This window comes from Argiope bruennichi, chromosome 7 (assembly GCF_947563725.1).
Source record: "Argiope bruennichi chromosome 7, qqArgBrue1.1, whole genome shotgun sequence".
NCBI lineage: Eukaryota > Metazoa > Arthropoda > Arachnida > Araneae > Araneidae > Argiope > Argiope bruennichi.
In genome coordinates, this window is record NC_079157.1 from 111,284,512 (window position 1) to 111,308,704 (window position 24,193).

A 24,193-nucleotide genomic window follows, 5' to 3' on the forward strand; every position below is an offset into this window, starting at 1 on the left:
AAATTTTTTCAACCTGTATTGTTCTAATGCTTATAACCCAAAATCCGAAATCTGAAATTAAAATCGTAAAGAACAAAAACAAATTTATTATTAAAATTTAAAAATTTAAGTTCAAAAATTGGTTTTTCAAATTTTTTTCGGTAAAAAATAAATAAACATTAATTAAGGAATTAAATTTTGGAAAGAAATTTTTTATGTTATAAGACTTCAAATTACTACTAAATAAAATATTTTTGTCTGGAGCTGGCAAATGTTTTGGACCTGCAATAGGTAAAAAATATTTGCCAGCTCCAGATGTTTTGCCAAATAAGTCATCAATTGAATCCATATTGGTCAACTATGCAAATATATACCATATACCATAAGAAAATAATAAATGCCAACAAAGGTGGAATCACAATCTGTGTTAAGCAATTCTGAAAAAAAAAAACTATTTTTTTCTTTTTTCAACTCACAATTTTAAAATCAAATTTGACTTTGAAATCGTGAATTAAAATTTTGTTTGTTTTGTTGTTGCTGTTAAGAATCTAGATTTAACATGCTGGAGTGTTCTCACCAAAACTTTCTCGCACATTCTCAAATAATGGAATTATTCCATAGACATACAGCCTGGAATGACATTGGCGTACAAGTTACGAAATATTAACCTTGGCGTGAATTTAGCATTTTTATTTAACATATCGTGTGGTTTGGCGAGTGTTTTTGGCATATGATTAATAATATCCAAAAAACAGATTTCGATTTTAGACGCGTTTTCGCAATCGATTGATACAAAAATTTTACTCTGAGCCACAATTGTAGTCATAAAATCCCAAACCAAATTTGATATATTTAAGTCATTTTTTTGAGTTATCGCGTTGCAAGTTTTTGAAAGTACAGACCAAAAAATGATCAATTTCTTCGTTGAATTTGGCCCAAAATTTGATAGGTGTCTACACAATAGATATTGAATCTGTGTATCGGATTTTGTCCATCTAGACTTCCTTGTTTTGTAATTATTGTGTTGCTTATAATCAAAAAGGCAGACAGACAGACTGTTTCTGAACGGATTTTGCTCGAAATTTGATAGATATCTGCAAATTCTACGTAAATATTACTTATCAAGATTCTTGCGTCTTTGTGAATGCATTTTTTTTTCCAGTTATCTTTATCAAAGATAGACAGACATTCTCCAGAAATGTGTTTGTTGAACTCAGAAAGGTCTAAAAGGTGGTGTAGATGAGTCAGACACAAAAATCTAGAGTTCGATTTTTTTTTTTTTTTTTGACGATTACTATATTTTCTCTTTACTATTATTATACGAGATAGTAAAAATAATGATATACTAATTTGAAAGAAAGAAATAGTTCTGAGGATGCCACCAGTGTCAAATCAACAAAATCAAAAATCAAAATGGCTGACAGTAAATCTTCTACGGTTTTGTTTGTCTTGTTAATCGTTTTGATTGACGTTTCGGCATTGCTGGCATCTTAAAGGAGATGAGGGTATGCCCCAAAATCGATGTGAATTTTAAAAAATAATATTTCAAACAATTATTAAACATGACTGCTTTCTAAGTCGGTTGCGTTGTCGCATGCAATCTCTCATTCTAGCGGAAGGGAAAAAAAATTATTTGCATCTCGACCAAATCGTTATAACATTCCAAAAATAATGATTTTCAATTTTTTTTCAATAAATTCAAATTTTTCTATTTCAAAATTATAAGATTTAGTAAGAATAAGTCAAATCACAGACTAAATAACATCATCATCTAAATAACATCAGCCGTAACTCAATCATAGAGCCGAATTTCAAAAATATCGCCGAGAATTTCAGTTTTCAAAAAACGTTTTCACCTTTATAAAATAGCTATAACTTTCCAAAAGAGATTATTTCTTTTAAAATTTTTATGAATACCTTTTTCTACTTTAAAAGTATAAATTCCTGTTGCATATCATCAAATTTACAGAAAAATACATAAGTAATCCCAGCTTGCATACAATAAGGGTACCAATATTCAAATATATGAAACGGAATTTTAATTTCCGAGATGGCAGCGCCTGAAAAAAAGAATCCTTGTTTACTTTTGAATTTAAAGATCGTAACTCTCCAAAAAATCACAATAATAAAATACATATCATCAAAAAGTCGGAAAATAAGTTTCTCTTCAAAATTACAATGAAATTTTTTACAAAAACACCATTTTTACATAATAATTAATTTTCAAGAGCCTTAGCTTCAAAAAAAAAAAAAAAAATCAACCGCATTAGTTATTCGATAATCATTTGATGGTGAATAAAAGAAAATAAAAATATATGTATAAGAAATATGAGCACCGAAATAAAATCGTAAGGAGCAATAGGTCCTCACCTGGTTTTATTTCTTCTCGGTAATAAAAGGGAGCTAAATCCTAGGGACGGATACCGCCAAATTTGGCGCCAAACTTTAAAGATCGCTTTAAAGTCGCCAGCGTCTCTTGAAAATAGTCATAATATTGAGAAATAAAATTCTGAAGATTACAGCGTCCGCGAGGCTTGGCGAGAAAAATTTAGCTTAAAATCGGCAAATGGTACCCGTCCCTAGAACTGTACCTAAAAGGGAAACATTCTGACTACTTTATTGAGTAAGGAGTAAATTAAACCAGCGGGAATGGTCTTTACAAAATTTTTCCGCATGCTCCCAATACAAGTTTAACTATCTCTCCCCGCTTAAAATTATGGACTTTGGGTTAGATCACAAATGCTTCGCATGGTATTGGCGAACAATAGTTAAGAATTATTGGTCTTTGGCATGAATTAAGCGATTTTACTGAATCTATCGTCTGATCCTTGGCGATTCTTTTGGCGATTAACACTTGGCACTTAGCAATAAGTATTCGAAAATCGATTTTACCATTTAGTTTTGTTGTTTCCAACAAATAAATATGGATACCAAATAAAAAAGTAAAATAATAATAAAAACGGTTAATATAAAAGAATAAAAATTAAATAAAAAATTTTGATTATTGGATAAAATTAATTGGATTGGATTTGGACAAAAAATTAAATACAACTTCAATCAATAAAATTGCTAATATTTTTTTTCACAATTTGATATTTTACTAGACAATTCGATGAGACTAATATTTCAACAAAATTCATTGATATGAAGTTAATTTGATTAATATTAACCATGGGCAACCAATTAATGATAATGATATTGGCATATCGACCAATTTTATAAAATGAATCTTTTCAAAATAAAAAGAAAGCCCTATTTTAAAATAATTGCCTTTGGTGATCAGCTTGTTCGCTGCGGATTTTAGCTATATTTAATTGCAATTAAGTGATTTAGCCAACATTAAAGCCATGTTATTTATTTATCTTATATGCTTTCTGATCATTGTATACTTGAAACTTTCTAATGGCGATCAATTCCAGGATATCATACCACTATAAAAAGCCATCTTATAAATTTCGCAGCACTGTAACCTCACTTTTTTCTTCTTAATATTAAGTAACTACACAGATATTAAACGGAATCCTTCTTCGTTAGCTTTCAACAATGGAAGAAAATCTCATGATTAAATATTTGATCAAACTATGAAAATAGTTTAATATCATAGCAATAATGTATTATATTATTGAAAATCTGGGGAAAAAATTGATTTTTACAAAATTGCGAAAATTCCGGAAAAATATGCACGATTAACATATTAATATCTTTGAAACGAACATTTTTTACAAAATTTTTAACAGTTTTTAATTTAAATTAAATTTTTATGTAATGATATTTTTGGAAATTATCTTGGAAAAGCACCAAATTTAGTTTAAGCTTTAATTTAATAAATTCTAATCAAAATTTAAAAAAAATTGCTTTGAGGTTTACGTTCCCCCTTCCCCAGGTATATATGAGTCAAATCAGGGAGCTGTAGGACAAATGGTCTGGCCTGTATAGTGTAAACACATAGATAGACATCCAGATACTTTCATCGTTACTTTTAGTAGATATTATGATTTTATGCTTACGAATTGATGAAATTAATTAAAGATAAAAATTAGCAAAATTGGTCCAGTTTTTGAGAAGTGGGAGTTCTATCTAACTTTTATTTTCCAATTTATTCCAAAAATAGATTCAGAAATAGCTGACGACTTTTCATTACAAATCTATGAGTCATGAGCATTCATATGAAATAAAAATTGGGGAAATCAGTAAATTAGGCATTTTATTATTTTGGATATGAATCGGGAAATTGTCAAAAATTTTCCACACAGAGATTGTACAGTAAAGTAGTTTTTTTTTTTTGTGATTTCTTTTAAAAATGAACGGTGGCAGAGAACAAGGGGTCAGTGATAATATATCTAATTATCATTAACTTTCATATGAAATAAAAATTGTCGAAATTAGTACTATAGTTGTTGTGGAAAGACTGGTTCTTTGGTTTTCGCAAAATTATTTTAATTCTAACTACTCTAATGTGTATATAAGTCATGGAAATCAGATTTCATTTTTTATTCGGTGAATAAATTCTACTTTTACATGAGTTATCACAGAAAGATCACACTTTTTTTTCTTTTCTTTTATTTATTATTATTATTATTTTTGAGTTTAAAAAAAGAATATTTAAATAAAGTTTTCTGATAGTAAATAATATTTATCAATAAATCAATTAGTATTATACAGATTTTCCTTGAATAGATAATATAAGAAACAAAAGACCACACAAAAGTTATTATGAGTATATTTATTAATAAAGATTTCAAAGGAAATGATTTTATCGATTTTATATACTAATTACTATAATTAAGAAATAATTTTTTTTTTGACTTTTATCAAAGAAATAATTTAATTTCTTTTAACAAATAGGGTTTAAAGTTTTAATACGTGATGAATCAAATTTGCAGCTCACTAAGAAAATCTAAATTTTATTCCTTAACTCTAGATGAAAAGTCCCTAATTGGATGAGAAAAACTAAAATACGTCAGTAAATTTTCAAACTTTTTCTACGTCTTAAAATCATGTTAAATGTCATGACAAATTCGGTGAAATTTCGCTTTGAGAAATTCAAATTTGGCGAAGTTTTTTTAAATTATTATTAGTCTGATCAACCTAAAAATTAGTGACTATTTTCTAACTTAAACTGAAGCCTTTCCATTTGATTTTTAAAATACAATAGCATGAAACAAATAAAAAATAATTTTCTAACAGCATTTATAAAATACTGTGAAATACATTTATAAATACTGTGGTTTTCTGTGAAATATTTCTTTTATATGTTCCCCCCCCCCAAAAAAAAAATTTACAACAATAATTTCTGCAGTTGAATTATCTTTATTACCTCAAATATTTCTATATTGTAAAATATGCTAAAATTTAAATCAATAATTATCAGCTTTTTGAAAGCAGTTTTTTAAGAGCTATTAAAAATAAATGCGATAAAATTTGTGCGATGATGAGAAGAAATGAATGCGATAATAAGATAGCGATAAAATTTATTTTAATAGTTTTTAAATTTTATGGCATAGGCTTATAGGAAAAATAGTACACTTTTATTAGTTCTACCTGGCAATGGAGACTTTTTTTTTTCGAATATGCCCTATTCTAAATCAAAAAATTAATAATTTAAAACTTTTTTAGCAAGACTACAGAGCTTCTTCAAATATTCGTTCAGGTGAAAGGATTTTCAAAATATTAGCATTCTCAATATAAATTGCATCAGATTTATCAAAAGTGTTAGAAAAATAAGTAATTACAGCCGAATACAAGAATTTTAAAATTTAACAAGAATAATATGTGAACTGTTCATCACAATATAGCTTTAATCGAGAAACTTTAAAAAAACATTAAAAGAAAGATATTTATTCTATAAATGTATGCGAATTAAAATATTTGTTACATATATTTTATAGATAAAAAAACAAATGAAAATATTTAAATATTGAGAAACTCCACATCATAGTTTTTCGCTTCCTTATTACTATATTTTATCGCTGCTATAATTTTATCAACCACTTCTTGTTCATAATTGTGTTTCTTCTTTAAATGGCGAGCCAGTTCGTACCTCTCTATATAACTGCTTCCGCACAAACCACAAATATACGGCCGCTCACCATTATGCTGCGTTATGTGTCGTTTTAAATGGCTACTGTAGCTAAATGACCTAGAGCAAATGTCACATTTGTAAGTTCCTTCATTCAAATGAAGCCACATATGAGATCTCAGCTTTTTATCAGAGGGAAAAACTTTGCCACACATTTTACAGGGAAGACTCTCAATGGCAACATGCTGCTGACCATGGCGTTTGAAGTTACGTTTATCTGCAAAACGACGACCACAAATCAAACAGGAATACGGTTTCTCACCAGCATGATTAAATAAATGGGTTTCCAAGCTACCTTTTATAGAATATTTTTTACCACATAAATGACAAGCATAAGGTTTCGAGTTTTTATGTATAAACTTTATATGTCGTTTCAAGCTACTCTTCTGTGTAAATTTTTCATTGCACAGTTTACATTTATATTGTTTTGTTTGTGTATGCTGTGTGCATTTATGTATTCTCAAGCTTCTTTTTGAACTGAAATAATTATAGCATATATCGCACTGAAAATTAATCATATCTTCATGCTCTGCATAATGACGTTTCAATTGCTCTTCTGATGTAAAACATAATTTACACCTAAAACAGTTCAGTTTATGTTCAAGTACATGGGTATCAAAATCTGTGGTATTGAAAAAGGTTTCATCACAAACCAGACAAGTACATCCGATATGTTGAGCACAGTGATCAACATAATCCTGTGCTTCTGTAAATGTTTCTCCACAAATTTCACATGTAGGACACTTCTGAAAATGCTCAGAAAAATGAATCAACAAAGAAACTGTGGATTCATACCATTTTCTACAAATACCACAAACATAATAGCATGCTCTACGTGTTTCTTTAAAACTCTGTGATAAATTGTTTTCATGTAGATCTTCATCCAAAATATCTAAATATCCTTCTTGAGACCCTCGGTGATTGCTTTCATCAACCATATCAGTTGCAACCTATAAATCTAAAGAATAATAAAATTTGCAGTGCAAACGGAAATAATAACGATTCACACTTTTATAGAGTAAAATTATTTTCAGCTATATCGAAACTCGCACAATTCGATTCCTAAATTTTTTAATATTGCCAGGTGTACGACTGCAATTATATTTAATATAATTTCGAGATAGGTTTTTAAATTTTGACCGTTATCTTCGTATTGCTTAAAAATTTCTTAATATAGATTGAATATTTTTTTTAAAAGTCAGGGCCATAATTATCATATAAAATGATTATAAAATTTAAGTAGTTTAATATTTCTTTAACAACAAATTCTAATAAATTTCTGCGACAAAATCATTTACTTTCCATTTAAGCTGTGGCAATCAAAGTCTGTTTATTTTGATTTTAAACGCGCAAAAGAAAAAGCTGGAAACCACTGATAATGTTCAAATACATTCGTGAATAAATTCATTTTAAAAGGTATCATCTTTTCATTTTTTAAGAATTTCTTTACATGTGAAAATGGCAATAGTTTCTGTAGCCGCAGAAAATTATTCTAAAATAGTACTCAAACATTTGAGATATAACCCTGACATTTGAATGAGTATAGTATCTGTGAAAGTCATTATGGAACAGTTAATGACTTATTTTAATTTTGTTATTTGGCAGAATTCTAAATAGCATTTAACTGAAAATATATAAAAAAAATTATGTTTCGTGAGTATTAGAATATTTAAATTAGTATCTCTGAGAGTAATTAAATTAGTATCTCTGTTAATTGCTGGAAAGTGTTAAAAATTCATTAATTATGAATGAAAAAAGATTTAGATTATGTATATATCAGCACTGCAAATTTTACTTTCGACTTATTAGTTGAAGTTCAGATTCATCTCAGAACATTTTAATAAATATTTTATAAATATAAATATTTTTAATAAATATTCATTGAATAATATTTCTGAATTTATTTTAGTTAATATATTTAATTGAATTGACTTGTTATTAAGCATCATTAGAACCAATACAACAACATTATATTTTCCCACTTGCTTTATTTTAATTTTGTATTGCATTTACTTGGCTGCAAGCTTAGCATGTTGTTTCTTTTTTTTGGTTTTAATCGCTAACATAAGTTTAAATATAAATATTATTGACAATAATAATTGGATATTTATTTTACTGCAATTTTAATACTAAATCCTTATTATTTCCAATATTTAGATCTTTATATCACAAATGTTTGAATTATACTATGAATAATATTAAATCATCTTTGCCAATGAAAAAGTGAAAGTAAAGTATATATTTTATTAAAAATGTTATTTTGTAAAGTTTCATAAATATTCGTAGTAGTTACTCTTTAAATGTACTAATTGTTATTTAATAAATTTTAATTACTTTAAGATCTGAAAAGAAAGTAATAGATACTGTGAAGATTTAAAAGAAAGTACACAAGAAAGAAATATTATCTTTATTAATAAAACTTTTGTTATAACTTGAAATACATTCCTAATCCCAAATCATTTTTTATAAAATTTTTGAATTTTTAAAAAAATATTATTTTGTATTAAAGTCAATGCATTTAGGATACCAAAAATGATTTACATTTGTTAGGAATAAAGTGATTAATAAAATTAGAAACTGGAAATGAAATTTTTGAAACTAAAACTAAGTCATAGAAATATTTAAAAAAAAGCTGTTTTTCACTCTTAAACAATGTGAATGTACCGTTTACTGTATTGATATAGAATTGAGTTCTATTCATTTATTTCTTATAACTTTAGACATTCCTGGCAATGATTTCTAATTCTGATAGGCAGATTGTTAAGTTTGTTTATGCTCATGTTCTTTATCCTCTATACATTTGTTGAATGTTTTGTTTTGAACTCTCTAAATATATTATATTATGCATTTACTGTTGTATTTTTACCTTGATAATAAGTTGCCAAAATGTCATTTCATATTATTTTACCTTACAAGGAGTCTCCAAGTATTGCAAGGCAATTTTAGTAGTCATGCTTAGCATGTCGGACAATTTTCCTTAATGAAACTCCATCAAAAAAGTAATTTACAATAAAAGTTTTGCTGTTTAATAACAGACATACATAAAAATTTGCATAAAGATTTATAGTTTGTATCAGCATTTTGTTACTGTGGTTATGAATATAATTTTAATAAAAATTACTTGTTTCTAGCTATAAATATTCCTTTATTATAAAATATTCTGTATTCATAATTTATTTTGTAAAAATGAATGAAAATATAAACAAAGTTTTCAAGCTTTTTCCTAGAAAGAAGAAAATTGTGGATGTCAAAATTGGGATCGAAAAATTTCATTGTATCAAACCACACTGAGATATGCTTCAAACACTTTACACTTAATTCTTTTAATCAAAAAAAAAAAAAAAAAAAAAAAAGAAGAAAAAGCACTTACCTAAAAAAAATGGCTGTACCAATTTTCTTTGATTTTCCTCATCTCTTGCAATCCAAAGCAAAAAGAGCAAAACCATTAGGGAAGAGAAATTCTCAAGATGTGATTGCAGTACTGTCTGAGGTTTTATTTATTTTTTATTTTTATTATTATCTTAATAAAAGAATCAGAATACTTAAAGAATAAAATAATTTTTATTGCTGAAAAAGGAATAAAAAAGTAAATATGTTTTAAATCAACAGACTTTGCTATTGATGCTGTTAAGAAGAAAACATTATTTTCAGATGATAATCCTAAAACGAGAGGGGGAACCTCTTTTTAGAAAATGTTATGCCAACCCAACACCAGGAAGGAGGAGGCTGCCTGAAATTTTTAGGGAATATTCATGTTGGGTATACTTATTTTGAGAGGGAAAACTAACTAGCTTCCTCCACTTATATCTCTACTCAGTGACAGAACCAGATATCTAAAAAAAGGAAAAATTATTTTATAGCCTTCCAAAATATATGATCAATCTATATGTATTTATATATATGATCATTAAAAACCTGATTATATCTTTTTTATTAAAATTTAATAAATATTAATCAATGAGAGAAAGAGAGAGGGAAAAAAATAACTTTTTTTCTTTCTAAAACAGAATTAATGATTTATTTATTATAAATAAAAATGTACTGAATGTTAGTTTTACCATTTGAATATTTTTTAGCCAAACCACTACAAAATTTAAATTTAGTAGATGTTACTATAATATGACTAATTGATTTCCATTTATAAGAAATTGCTGCCTGATTAATTGATTTATATTATTTTTCCCTTACACATGAATGAATAATTTGTGTGTATTCTTTTATATTTTTAAAGAATTTACTGCAGTTATTTTGGTTTTCAAGATGCAAGTAATGTCTTGGCAAAGCTTAAAATCTCCAAAAGTTCGGTAGTGAAAGTATTTTTTTTTTTTTTTTTTTTTTTTTTTGTTGAATTATTCTACTATTTTTAGAACATTGATTTATGCATTTTGTAAACTTGTTACTCCATTTATATTGTCTTTTTACAAACATATATATAAGTATAATTTGGACATTTTATTCATTCAACTAATATACTGATTTTTTTTTTGGGGGGGGGATTTAAGTGGTTGAATTCAATTTTGCTGTTGTTATTTTCAGTTTGGAAAGAAAGGAGAAGGGGGGGGGGGAGAACTATCTAATTTTGAACAAAATATGGGGTTTAATTTGATTTGGTTACATAATATATGTTGGTTTTGCTTTCTATAATTTGTGTGTTAGATTATAAATTCTAATATAAAAACTAATAAATTCATGCAAAAACTTAAAAGTTCATATGCAATGTATTGCTTTCTAGACTCTGCCTAGCTTTTGAACATTTTCTCCATGGAATGAAATATACAGCTGAATCAGTACCCTTAGAAAATTTCCCTCCTCTGGCATAAACTGAATCTAAAATCAGTTTTTTATTATAGGGAAATGCCATCTTTGTCCTTTTTTTATTAGTCATTCATTCATAGATTTGATTGGTTATTCTAGATTATGTGGGATGTACTATGGTATTACTAGATATGTATTTTTGAATTTTGATAAAATTTGAGTTAAATAATATTGTGGTGAACTAATGTTTTCCAGTTAAGTTATTTCAAATGATAACATTATATGCATTATTTATTAACCTTTTATTTTAATTAAAGGCATTTTACATACAATTATTGTATTTGTTAAATGCTGAATGCTTAACATTGCACAGTTTTTGCTTTATTAATTCCTTATGAAAGAAAAAAAAGTTACAATCTTATATACATACCATAGTGTTTTATTTGCTTGTACTGGAGAATCAAATGCATGGCATATAACTGTGCAAAATAACTTTTTGTATGTTTATAAGTCACCAAATGTGTTGATTTTTCAAAATTATAATAATTATTATATTAATTTGGCAAGTTTCGATACTTTGGGCTAGAAACCTAGTACCAATTCTCCTGTCTTATTTTCATCATTTTGTTAAAGGAAAGTTCTTTTATATTTTAATAAAATATTTTTTAAATTAAAAGTATAGTTATTTTCTTTAATTTGATTATATAGTATACTCTACATCTAAGTATACTCTGTGGTATCTCTTTAAGTATATTCTCTGACTACTCTACAATTTTTATTCTATTGTTTGACTCTTTTGCATGTCTTGTTGGACAAAGATCTTGATTATAAAAATGTTAATTAAAATATGAAAATTAATATAATAAAATGGCTGTATCAAAAAGTGAACTGTATAATTAAAGGACTTAAGTAAGCCATTTCTAATAATGATATTGATACGGTGGGGAAGAAATAAATTAATTAATCTACTAATTAATGTGATAGTTATTTTAATACTTATTTATAAATAATATTTTTATTGATCTTCCAGGTATAATAATAAAATTCTTTTAATTAATCTGCCTTGAGAATGAATCCCTCTCCAGAGGAAACATGATAATTTAAAATAAATTCTTCTGTATGGATGAGAAACCCTGTGACCTCATGGTCATGATAGAAAATGTAAATCTGACTGTGACTCATCTTGTTCAGATGGGTGCAACTGTAATGAGTTCAAACTTATGCTACCTTACAGAATTTGCAATTCATTAAATATATGTGCATCAAGCTGTATCAGAATCATTCTAATCATTTGTAATAAACAGCCTAGAATTCTTAAGTATAATTATTAATATAAGCAGTTCAAAAATATTATCCATATATTTTTATTTGATTTAATGAAATATTATAAAATTCAGATTCAGCTGTTTAATTATTTCAGTGGCATACCTCTAACCTATTCAAAAATGATATGGATTGTTGAGCAGCTTAACCACTTAATGCGTAATCCCTAGTACGATTTGGGTATGAATTACTGGCAAATTTGTGCAAGCCTGAGTTCAGCTTGGGCGTTTAAAATTTTATGGTTACTCTTCTATGCAGCAACAAAGTGAAAAAAAATTTTTCATGAAAAAATATGCGCATTAAAGGGTTAACCAGTTTATAAGGATATGCTTTTATAAACCATTATTATCTTGTAATGTTTTTAATTTTTTGACAATAAAGAATCAAGCAAGCAATGGTGTCCCTAAAATTGATTAAGTGGGTAAATGTGTGCAAATAGTGGGCTCCTGTACTGAACTATCTTATGCAAATACCAGAAATTGTTATTAAATTATGGATTTTGATGAGTGATCTGCCTGATGTTCATTGATCATAGTTTGGAAATAGCTTATTGAGATTATTGGAAATACTGATTTACTCAGGAATTGCTTTCTTTTTTTAAATTAAATTTTTCCAAAGGGTTCAATGTAAAAAGCCAAAAAGTAATTTTTCACAAAAGATAATTAATTTTACTTAGTAAAATAAAAATAATAGAATAAAATAATAAATTAAATATAAATAATGATTCAGGATGCATAAAAATTGAAGAAACAAATTTTATTTCATAGAAATAGTAAGATAAATGAATCACAAGACTAATTTTTATTTTTAGGCATCGGCTTCAAAATGACATAATAATGAAAGGCTTGTCAGTCAAGTAAAATAGTTGTTTATATATATAGAACAAGTATCCAGTTGCCTTTTTTTAATGAGCTTGATATATAAATACTGAATATCAATAAATTAATTAAATCTTTTTTAAAAGCCAAAGTACTAAAAATTGAACTCTTCGCATAGCTTTGGCTTACATTAGTAAGAAATATTAACTTTTGATGTGAATTTATCATTTTTACTGAATCTATAGTGTCATTTTTGGCGAATTTTTTAGTGATTAATCCCTGGCATGCAGTTGAAAGTATCCGAAAATCGAATTTGTGTTTTAAACACCTTATCCTCACCCGATTGATACAGAAATTTGACCCAAATCTACGCTTGTAGTCACAAAGTCACATACCATATTTGAATAATTCCGGTTTTGAGTTATCGCAGTTACTTGTATCTGAAAGTACAGACCGACAGGCAATCAACCCCTTGCTGGATTTGGCTCAAAATGTGACAGGTGTCTATACCATAGTTGTTAAATCTGTGTACTAAATACTATCCCTCTAGTTCTTTTAATTTTATAGTTATCGTGTTGACTTATGTTCGAACAACCGGACAGGCAGACTTCCTCTGAATAATGCTTGCTGAAAATCTGAGAAATATACAAATTTGGTGTAAAGACCGTATTCACCAAACTTCATTGGTCTACTCAGAGTGTTTTTGAGTTACCTTTGTCAGACGGGCATTTTCCAGAAATGTGTTTTTCGAACTCAGGTTGGTCTGAAACGTTAAGATTCGTCAAAACCTCCAGTACGAATTTTTTGACGATTACTATACATTCTTTATACTATGCATGCGAGAAAGTAAAAAATGAAGTTACGATATCTTGAACTTTAAAAGATAGATGAACAGGAAATTTGAAACTATTGGAAAATTATTTCACATTGATTAATTTTTGATTCTGGATTTTGAAACTGAGATTAAAAACACTCTGGAGCACCAAACAATTTAAGGACGAAGAACTGAAAGCGTTACTTAATGAAGACTCATGTCAGTCTATAGGGGAACTTGCGAAATCGTTAGAAGTTGTCAAATTTTTCGGAGGGTTGGAAAACAGTAATTGATTGAAAGCCGAAGGAATGTCTGAACAGCATTGTCAGTGGCTGCTTAAACCCAGAAGCCGAGAGACGGCAAATGCCAATATAAGAACAATGGCAGATAGGGTGTGTTCTTTTTTGCATTATATCGAGATTGGCCAGTAAAAATGAATACATTACAATAATATTAGATGTAGAAAATCGTGACCACCATGGTTTGCATATGTTGGATCAATTGGGCATACATAATTATTAGTTTTTAAAATCAAACAACCATCAGAGGAGATAACTATCAACTACATTTTATGCCTTGAACTGAGAATTGGAAAAAAAAAAAAAAAAAAAAAAATGGCAGTTATGCGATAAGAGATAAGATTTGCAGCTTAACGGCCCCCTTAATTGCAGTACGTTACGAAATCGCGAAAATCTTGGAAACACTTAAATGTACCTCACTCGCCATATCATTTTTTTTATCCGATCGATGACACATGACTTGGGTGAGCAATTCTCCATTCTTATGAAGATGCAAAAAAATTGATTGACTTTCAGGTGGTCTCAAAAGGTGTGTCGTATTTCTCTTGTAAGATTTAAATGCTACCTGAAAGATGAGAAGATTAGGAATAGATAGCGGTAGAGAATACTTGCAGTCATATGTTTTTTAATAATAAATAAAATATTAATTTTCGAAAAAAGAAACAGAACTTATTTAACAACCCAATATAAGAGTACAATTCTGTCAGATATCGTGATTGAAAAGATTGTATGTCTTAAGCTTACATAACATATACATAAAACATCTTTTGGACTTTTAATGGTGATAGGTTTTATTCCTGTTTGTTCATTCTAGCTTGGTAAAGCTAAAGCAAATTAAAAGTATGCAATGTCGTATAAATAATGCGTAACTTAAAGTATCGAAAAAATAAATTTAAAAAAAAAAGAAGATTCGAACTTTTTGTCCGAAATTATAATAATGTTTAATCCATTTCTGTGTGCTTTTTAAGAATTTATTTTTAATTATATCACTACGCAAAGCATACCAGGACATTGCAAGTATATAGAAATGATAGTAACTAAAACAATGAAAAGCATTTTTGTGATATATATTTAAAAGATGTTTTAATTTTAAATTCGAGGCAAATATTGCAAGGCAATGAAATTGTATAAATTATAAGTTTTGCCATGTAAAAAAAAGTTTTCTGCAGTTATCACATGCTTGAAATTAAGTAATAAGATTCTTAACATGTCAAATAATATTTAAACACTTAACTGTTTTATTTTTTTTACTATCTAATAAGACACACATTGATTACTTTACTTACCTATGAATTCGAAATAATTTTAATATTTAATTATAATCGTTATGAATGGTTTATTTTGTGCTTACAAGTATCAAAATTCGATAAATCGATGCACAGATACAGGCAAAACAGTTAATTGAAACATGATTAAAATTTTGGGAATTCTTTGTTAGCGAGAATCTACTATCCAAGAAGTAAATAAGTGCCAAATTATGTTGCTCGAAGTGCAACCATCTGGTTTGTAGCGCATCTTGAATGTGCCTCATGCATGATGCGAATTGTCATCCTATTGAAATTGTCTGTCTTTGAACACGATAACTCAATACGCTTTGAGCTGGGAGGACGAAATTTGGTTTACAATTTTGCATTAAAATTTGTAGATTTCTATCGATTTTTATATGAAATGTATTCAGAATAATTCTGTCTGCTAAACTGAAAGAATATTCGTGAATACGAAAATTACAAACCGTAAATAGCAAGACAGTTGAGAGTTTGGTCTGTAATGTTGTTGGAATTAAATTTCGAATCAAATCTGTCAAGGGGTTGTCTATTTAACGGTCTGCACTTTTGTAAACGCGAAAATTCCAAACTTAGTAACTGGAAGAAATGAAATTTTGTATTTGGTCTTGAGATTACAGTTGCAGTTTTATCAAATTTTGTTTCAATCAGTCAGGGAAAAATAGGGGCATTCGATTTTCTAGTACCTGTGTTAATCGCATGTATCACTTTTCCTTAAATACTACTAGTACACAACTCTCCTGTGTGAGAATGAAAATCTGACCACTCGTAACGTTAACTCCTGTAAGAATGAAATAACAACATCTGTGAATAGAGTTGCCTACGGCAATGCCCTTCCCGCACAGTAAGCATATTATGACGGAACAGAATTCAATGTTATTAACCTTCTTCTTATAAATGTAAATAAACCTCTCACACTTTTTTCCAGTCATTCTGAACAGGAAACTGAATGCAATTGACGTTTCAAAGCGGAGTTGGTCACCAATATTTTGAGCATCAGATGTGTTTATGGCTCTATGTCAGTCAACATTCTCAATAAAACGAGCGGATGAAAAGACTATTTATTTACAAGATAAAAGTTTCAAAAACCTGATGGATTCCGTTCGATTCTTATTGTGCAGGATACCCGATACGATAAGCAACGCTATCAGCAGAAATCGCATTTCGTTCTGTAGATAAAAGTTCGGCGAATCTGATTTCTCCATTTGGAGCAATCTAAATAATTCCCATCGTCGTATCAGCATTCTGACGAGAATTGTTGTTGAGGCCTAATAGCTATCATAAGGCAAGGTAAAATCCCTTTAGTAGAGGATAGAACTGGTCATTACTTTGCTCACTTGGAAAGCTAACCACCATAACGGAAGCTTCTCATCCGGGCATTTAAAGTGCCTCCAGTTTGTACACAAACTAATTATATATGATTTCAATTCTATTTTAACAATGTATTTATAAATTTTACACAACTAGCAGTGATTTGCATTGAAGCAGAGCACTTGTAGTCTGTATGACTTCCTTCGAAATTCATTAATATTTGTCATATTTTTAATTAAAAAGATGATGAATATCATCAGTATAAAACTGAATAATAGAAACTAAATCTATAGAAACAGTATATACAAAATCTTCTTTAATAAAAAAGAATTAATAATGTATACAATATATTATAATGATACAATTATTTAAAATATGTACTACGAATAATATAAGGGGGAAATAATTGTGATGTACAATTCTTCTGAGATAACACAAAAAAATGGACTAATTATGCACGTTATCCAAAGAATAAGCACAAGAACTTCTTAAAAATATATTTAACACATTGTTTTGCATTTTATTTTCACAATTTAGCAATATTTATTAGATCTGACGCCACAACCTTTTGACAAACATAACTGCGCATGTTTTATAAAATCGCTGTAAATTGTGTTACATTCTGTAGAGATGTTATTTTCTTTTCTCTCTCGCAAGCTACTTAAAGGATTCAATAATGAAATTGGAGCAGAAAGGAAGGGACTATTCCAAATTTGAATTGAATATTTTAACATATATAAACTTCGTATTCTTCTTAGCATTTTATGTAATAAAATAAAAGGTGCGGGTTTAGTCCATGGAAGTTTTCCTAGATTTCATTTGCTTCAATTATCGTTTCATTTTAAGACGATCAGGCAATTGTTTATTTCCCTTTACATATTAGATTGGTCTTCTAATGATAAGGAATATGTGACCGAATGAAATTCATTCTTTCTTGAGTGTCTAAAATTTCAGTGTGATTAACTCCGAAAACAGCAGTCCTTGCTTCAAGATCCCCTGAATAAATTTCAAATGCTTTGTCAAACATCCTTTGCGAGAATAAAAGATGGGCCATGTAGAGTCGAGAATCCAATGTCTTTTTGTTGTTTGGTCCAAGAATTTGGAGCCAAATTTCGTATGTCTTTTTGAAAGCATTCAAAGAACGTTCTTTTTCGCCTATGAGGTAAAGGTTCTCAGCCATTTGGAACAATGTATCTGATGTTGCAGGATCGTATAGCCCATACGTTTCTTTCTGGATTTCAAAAATTTCCTCATATATGTCTAGAGCCATATTAGGTTTTCCTAATCTCCGCAATAATTTGGCAACCTGTATTTTTAAATGTGAGCTATAAGATGCAGCCATGCGGGATTTGTTAAGCTTTTCTAAAATTTCCAGGCTCATTTTTAAAGCTTTTGAAAACGTTCCACATTCTGTTTCTCCTTCACACATTAATTGGACGACGTGAATTTCAGATTTTATTGTTTTTGCGTGATCCGATCCTAGTATGTATTTCTGTTTTCCAACAGCATCCTCATACATTTGAAGTGCTTCCTTTTTCTTTCCTTTATTGATAAGAACCAGTGCCATTTTCCCCATAGCTACTAAAGTTTCTTCATTGCAGTCACCTAGAATTCTTCTTCGAATTATGTAAACGTTTTCAATAATATTTTGAGCTTCATCATAATTTTCCTGATCAAAAAGGACTTTAGATATATCTTCTTGGATATCAAGGACGCCTGGATCTTCATCTCCAAAAAGATCGACTCTTCTTTGCAGAATTATTTTATATTGCTGTAACGATTCTTCTAAACGCCCTTCCACGTAGAGAATATCAGCTCTTCGAATTTGAATATTGACGCCAGACTGAAACATGGATTTCAACATCTCAACCTCTGGGTGTTTTTTTATAACTGCGAAAGCAGTTAAAGTTTTACCGTCTGAATTTTTCGCTCTCATTAGAGTTTTTGCGGTGTCCAAGTCAACTGCATCAGTTAAATGATCCGAAACGAAATTTTCTTTATTTTGAATTTTTGAAAACATTACTTTCAAGAGATCCAAATGTTCGATAATGTCTATATCTGCGGCATAATTGACTGGGGTTTTCTTGGAGTTGTTTTCAGCATCAAACATGGCGCCACTGCGTAACAAAGCTCTTACTATTCTTGGATGTGAGCAGGCGGCAGCAAAATGCAGAGGCGTAAATCCACTTTCTGATCTTGCATTTGGATCCGCATTGTATTTTAAGAGAAGGTCAACGAACTCCTCATAACCCTTCCAGGACACACAGTGGAGAAGAGTCATGTTTCCGACGGTTTTGATGTTTGCGTAGCCGAGTTTTGAAAGTCTTAAACCTTCTTTCAATAGAGCTTCAAATTTCGAGACATTTTTCTCCATTGCTGCTGCAAACAAATTATCAACAAATATGAAAGCAGCTAAAATTTTAATACTTGAAATCTTTTCTTCAAAAAGATGTATATATGCCCCATAATGAAGCAAAGTATGTAGAACATCTACGTTACCTAAACGCACTGCTATGTGTAGAGGAGTGTCTCCATTCGCATCAACACAGTTAACATTCAAACCGTATTTAATGAGAACTTTGCACATTTCAGACTGATTCCCGGCCGCTGCGTAGTGCAATAAAGACCAAAATCTTAAAAAATCTCTGTCGTCAATGTCGATTCCTTCGTTTAGAAAATATTCCACAATATCTTGATGCCCTTCCCATGTTGCTAAATGTATAGGTTTGGCACCCGAGGAATCTCTACTGTTAAAAGTGGCTCCTTTGGCTACTAAATGTTTGACCAGTTGTAAGGATCCAGAGATTGCAGCGTAATGCAGCAAGGTGTGACCACTACGGCCTTTTAAATTTATGTCGAATTTCGAACGTTCCAAAAGTCTTTCCATTATATCTAAATTTTTAGAAAAAATTGCCAGTTCAATGGTGGAATTGCCATCAGCGTCTTGCTGAGTAATGTTCGCACCATTATTAATTAGAGTTTCTACCATCTCATAATCACCTATTCTAATAGCCATGTCAAGTGGAGAGAATGGATCTCTCACATTCGGATCTGCGCCATTTAACAACAGCAGCCGAGCTATTTCACAATAACTGTTCATTGTTGCAGTGTGGAGTGGTGTTTCAAATAATTCATTCTTGGCATTGATATCTTTTGTTTTCTGTAACTGTAACAGCTTTTTTACAATATTTAAATGACCGAACAGAACTGCGGTGTGTAAAGGAGATTCATACCATTCAGTTCCAGATTCACAACATGCGGGATTCCTAGTTAAAAAATATTCCACCATATCTTCGTGCCCACTTGTGATGGCAGACAATAAAAAATCTCTTTCTATTTCAGCATTAATTTCTGCATTATTTTTGATCAATATACTCACAATATCTTTTCTGTTTCTTTGAACTGCTAATTTTAGAGCAGTTGTGCCGTCACGAGACACAGTATTTACATCAGCTCCACAATCGATTAGATAAGTAACAATTTCTGCATGGCCATTTAAAACTGCAAACTCCAGAGCCGATAAGTCTGACGGCCTACTTTTAGCATTAATATCACATTTATTTTGAACGCAGTATTTAACGAACAAAAGATCTCCTTTAGCTGCACCTAATTGTAAAGGACTATCATCTTCATAATCAATGAAATTGAGAGGTACGTTTTCCTCGATAAGAATATATGACATACCCATTGAAATAATTATTCTTAATGGTGTTTTTCCGGTGTCGTCTTTGTTATAGATATTAGCGTGATTCTTCAGCAAATTCCGGACAATATCTTTATGCTTCTGAATGGAACTTAGATGCAGGGCTGTTTGACCAGAGCTCATTTCAAGACGTGAGAATAATTGCAAGAGTTCACCGATATTCAAATCTGCGAAGAATGGTCGTTTATTGTGATTTTTATCATAACAAATATTTTCCTGAAGCTGATTCACGTTGCATTTTGCATTTACATCATAACCCTTTAAAATCAAGAAGTTAACTATGTCTATATGCCCTGCATATGCAGCCAAATGTAATGCAGTATAGCAACTATCACCACACTGAAAAATATTTCTATCATTTATCAACAATTCGATAATGTTTAGGTGGCCGAAGTATGCTGACCAATGCAGAGCTGAAATCTTAGAACCAGCATAACATTTATGAAGCATCATTTTCACAAGTTCATAATGACCGAATCTAGCAGCCAAATTGATTGGACTGCGCGAAGAATTTTCATTTCTATCAACAACTGCATGGTTTTCTATTAGAAGTTTTGATATAGCTATAAAACCTTCTATGACAGCAACAGAGAGAGGTGTCAAACCATCTGCGCAAGACGTATTTCTGTATGCTCCATTCCGTAATAATACATCAACTACTGCGTAGTGTCCTCTTCTTGCAGCCAAATGGAGCGGCATCATTCCATTCGAGCTTTTTGCATTTATATCAGCACCATTTGTAATTAAAAATTGCACAATATCCACATGACCTCCTAGCGCTGCATAATGGACAGGAACAAAACACATCTCAGATACGTTATTGACATTTATTTTCTTCAATAAAGTACTAACTAAATTTATATGTCCTTTCTCTGATGCTAAATGTAAAGCCGAAACTCCCAAAAATGTTTTGTTATCATCATCATCTGGTTGCATTTCCAAAAGAATGCTGACAGTTTTGGTATGATTCTGAATGACAGCATAATGCAGTGCAGCATTCCCGAAAAGATCTTTAGATACCACTTCAGCTCGATGTTTTAACAGACACCGTACTACATCGGTGTGACCATTACTAGATGCAAAATGCAATGGAGTTCTTCCGTGTATATCTCTTCTATTTATTGATACCTTCAATTCTTCGATTAAATATTCCACGATGGCAAGATTTCCATTCAATGAAGCTACATGTAAAGGAGTTTGAAAATTAATATCAACTGCCGAGACATCTAAATTGAATTTTAACACATGCTTCACTACTTGAAGGCAAGGGCTTTTGGCAGCAAAATGCAAAGCAGTCTGTGACCATAGATCTCTCGCAAACATATCTGCTCCTTTACGAAGGCAGTGTTCCACTTCTTCAATTTTACCTTCAGTCAATGCATTAAAAAGTTTTATCTGCTCATTAACAACCGATAAATCTTGGGCAAGAGAGATTTTTAAGCGTTGTGGATCATTTTTTATTTTTTTACCTATCTGCCGACGTGGCTTCAACAGATCTTTCGTTCTCATTTCTGCTGCGTTTAAAAGCATACCTCTGCAGTCATCCCCTAAAACAATGCTAACCAAAGCATTCCCATGCGCTAAATGATTACGTAAATTCTTTCCGTTTATTATTGGGTAATCGCTATCTAAAAAGAATGAATTATTGGCTAAACGATTTGGTAAGTTTTCTAAAATAGTCATCGAATCTAATGTTAACATCTCAATCATGGATAACTTTTTCAATTGTTTATGTGAACACTCCGATTTTTCAAAGGGTATTTTATTTGTGTAACAATCATTAATGGTTTCTTCGAGTAAAGAGAGTATGTGCGATAGTGTCATTTCCATTTGATCTTCGAGTTCTGGTACTGGTTTAAAGAATTTTACAATATTTGGTTTTTTGTTGCACTCAAGCATTTGTTTGAATTCTTTAATCCATTTAATTTTACCGAAAAGAAGTTTCAGAAATCGAAGTGTTTTGGAAATAGCGTCATTCAAACGATCTCCTTTTGAAAAATTACTTTCCATCAACTCGGTAATAATACAGTGGAAAATTATTTTTATATCAGATGAGAATCTTCCGGAATGTGATAACAGTGAAACAGGTTCAAATTTTTCCTGAAACTGACTTATTAATGTTACAAAAGAATAATCGTTTTCGCCACAATCACATTCAATCAGCTCTTTTAATATACCGACAAAGGTTTGAAAATCATTTTGCGCGTGTTTTAAACTGATTTTTTCGCGATGGATTACAGAATGAAGTTTCAGAAACATTTCTTCAGTCCGATTTGCTTTGCATTCAATTTCCTGTTTGAAATTCGTAATCAGAGTTTCACATTCTTTCAAATCTTCTTCTTTCATTGAGTGATCTTCTCTTTTCTTTTGAGTAGACAAAAGTAACTCTAGACATTCTGGAGAATTTGTGTAATAACAAATTTTATTTAAAAAATATTCTCTTGATTTTAATTCATTAATAAACAAAAATTGATCCAGAAATTTTTGGATTTTTTCTACACCTTTAAACATAACGACATTTAATTTCATTATGGAGCTCAAGTTGGCTTCAAGAGAGATTGAAGTGAGTGAAGTGAAATCTTTATATATCTGTCGTATTTCTTCAGGGTCATTGGGTATATCAGATTTAAAACTTTCTGACGAATCGTCTGCATTCGACATATTTCCAACGCAAGCGCTTTGAATCATATTCTGAATTCGAGAAAGAAGTTCCAGTGCATTGCTTAATATATTTTTTGTTTCCCTTTCCAGTTGCAAAGCTAACTTTTCCAACTGTTCGATGCTATTCACATTTAAATTTTTTGCTTCGTCTAACTCTGTGTGCATTGATCCCGCGAATATGTGGTTTTGTTCGAGAAATAATCGTATAGTATTGATGTCTTTAAAAGATTTCAATTTATTCAGTAATTTTCTCATTATTGTGACTTTTTTTATGTGAATCATATCAATAATCGCCAAATTCATTTGGATGATGTCAGATTGTATGGTTTTAAAAAAATCTCTCATTTCAATCTCGGATCTCACTGCAAGAGATTCCGCGTGTAATAATCTGTCTCTCAAATGACTTATAACTTCCTTAATGTTATCGGATAAATATAAATATAACCATACGTATGTATCGCTGGATAATTTGGGGGTGTTGTTTGTACATTTCAAGTGCTCGCCGATGACTTGAAGCGCCCTGATAATAACTAAATGGTCACATTTTTCAGTTATATCAGCAGACAATGCCAAATCTATACAACTTTTTATTTTTTCAAGAGAGTATAAGTCTCTGATTTCAACGAAATCTTCACATAATTCCTTAAAACCTACCAAGTTTTCAATTCCATTTATTTTATCGATTAATAAATTTCCTTTTTTAGTCTTACTAACTACTCTGATCTTATCTTTTACTTTAATTAAAATTTGCGAAAAAGTTTCCAAATGCGTTAGTAATCTTTCTTTATTCAGTACTACGTGGTACATTGGATTCGTTCGGAAATGATTTTGGCAAGAACGGATGTAGATGACCAAACAAAACTCGATTTCTTCCCATGGCAATTTACAAGTGCATGTTATACTGGATTTTAGCGCAAAGATATTTCTTGCAATGTATTTCGCAAAAAGTAAAAATTCCTCATTCGGTTCCAATTTCTCGTATTTTTCTCTGAGGTAGTTAATATTTTCAAGAACAAAATCTATTCGAAATAGCGTGAGACTTTTAAGGTTTTCGGTATCATTAATATTTCTAGAATTTTTTTTCCGAGAAGAAACTTTATTGAAAAATCGAAATTCCACTAATTTTCTTTTTATGCATGTCTTCATATCTTCGCATATATAAACGTTC

General features: G+C 29.9%; 3 protein-coding genes across 3 annotated transcripts in view; all 3 read right to left on the bottom strand.

Annotated features, from left to right (window-relative positions):
- The window catches only part of LOC129975663 (fatty acyl-CoA reductase 1-like), a 109,682-nt gene that overhangs the window by 69,816 nt on the left and 15,673 nt on the right, over positions 1–24,193 (bottom strand). The window lies entirely within an intron of this gene.
- Positions 5,890–9,555, bottom strand: LOC129975538 (gastrula zinc finger protein XlCGF8.2DB-like). Its single transcript, XM_056088598.1, has 2 exons — positions 9,429–9,555; positions 5,890–7,016 (listed from the first exon to the last, which is right to left on the bottom strand). Exon 2 carries the CDS (start codon positions 6,994–6,996, stop codon positions 5,890–5,892), a length of 1,107 nt encoding a protein of 368 aa, XP_055944573.1. The 5' UTR covers positions 6,997–7,016; positions 9,429–9,555.
- On the bottom strand, positions 17,052–22,740 carry LOC129975662 (serine/threonine-protein phosphatase 6 regulatory ankyrin repeat subunit B-like). Its single transcript, XM_056088770.1, has one exon. The coding sequence runs from the start codon at positions 22,708–22,710 to the stop codon at positions 17,554–17,556; it is 5,157 nt and encodes a 1,718-aa protein (XP_055944745.1). The 5' UTR covers positions 22,711–22,740; the 3' UTR covers positions 17,052–17,553.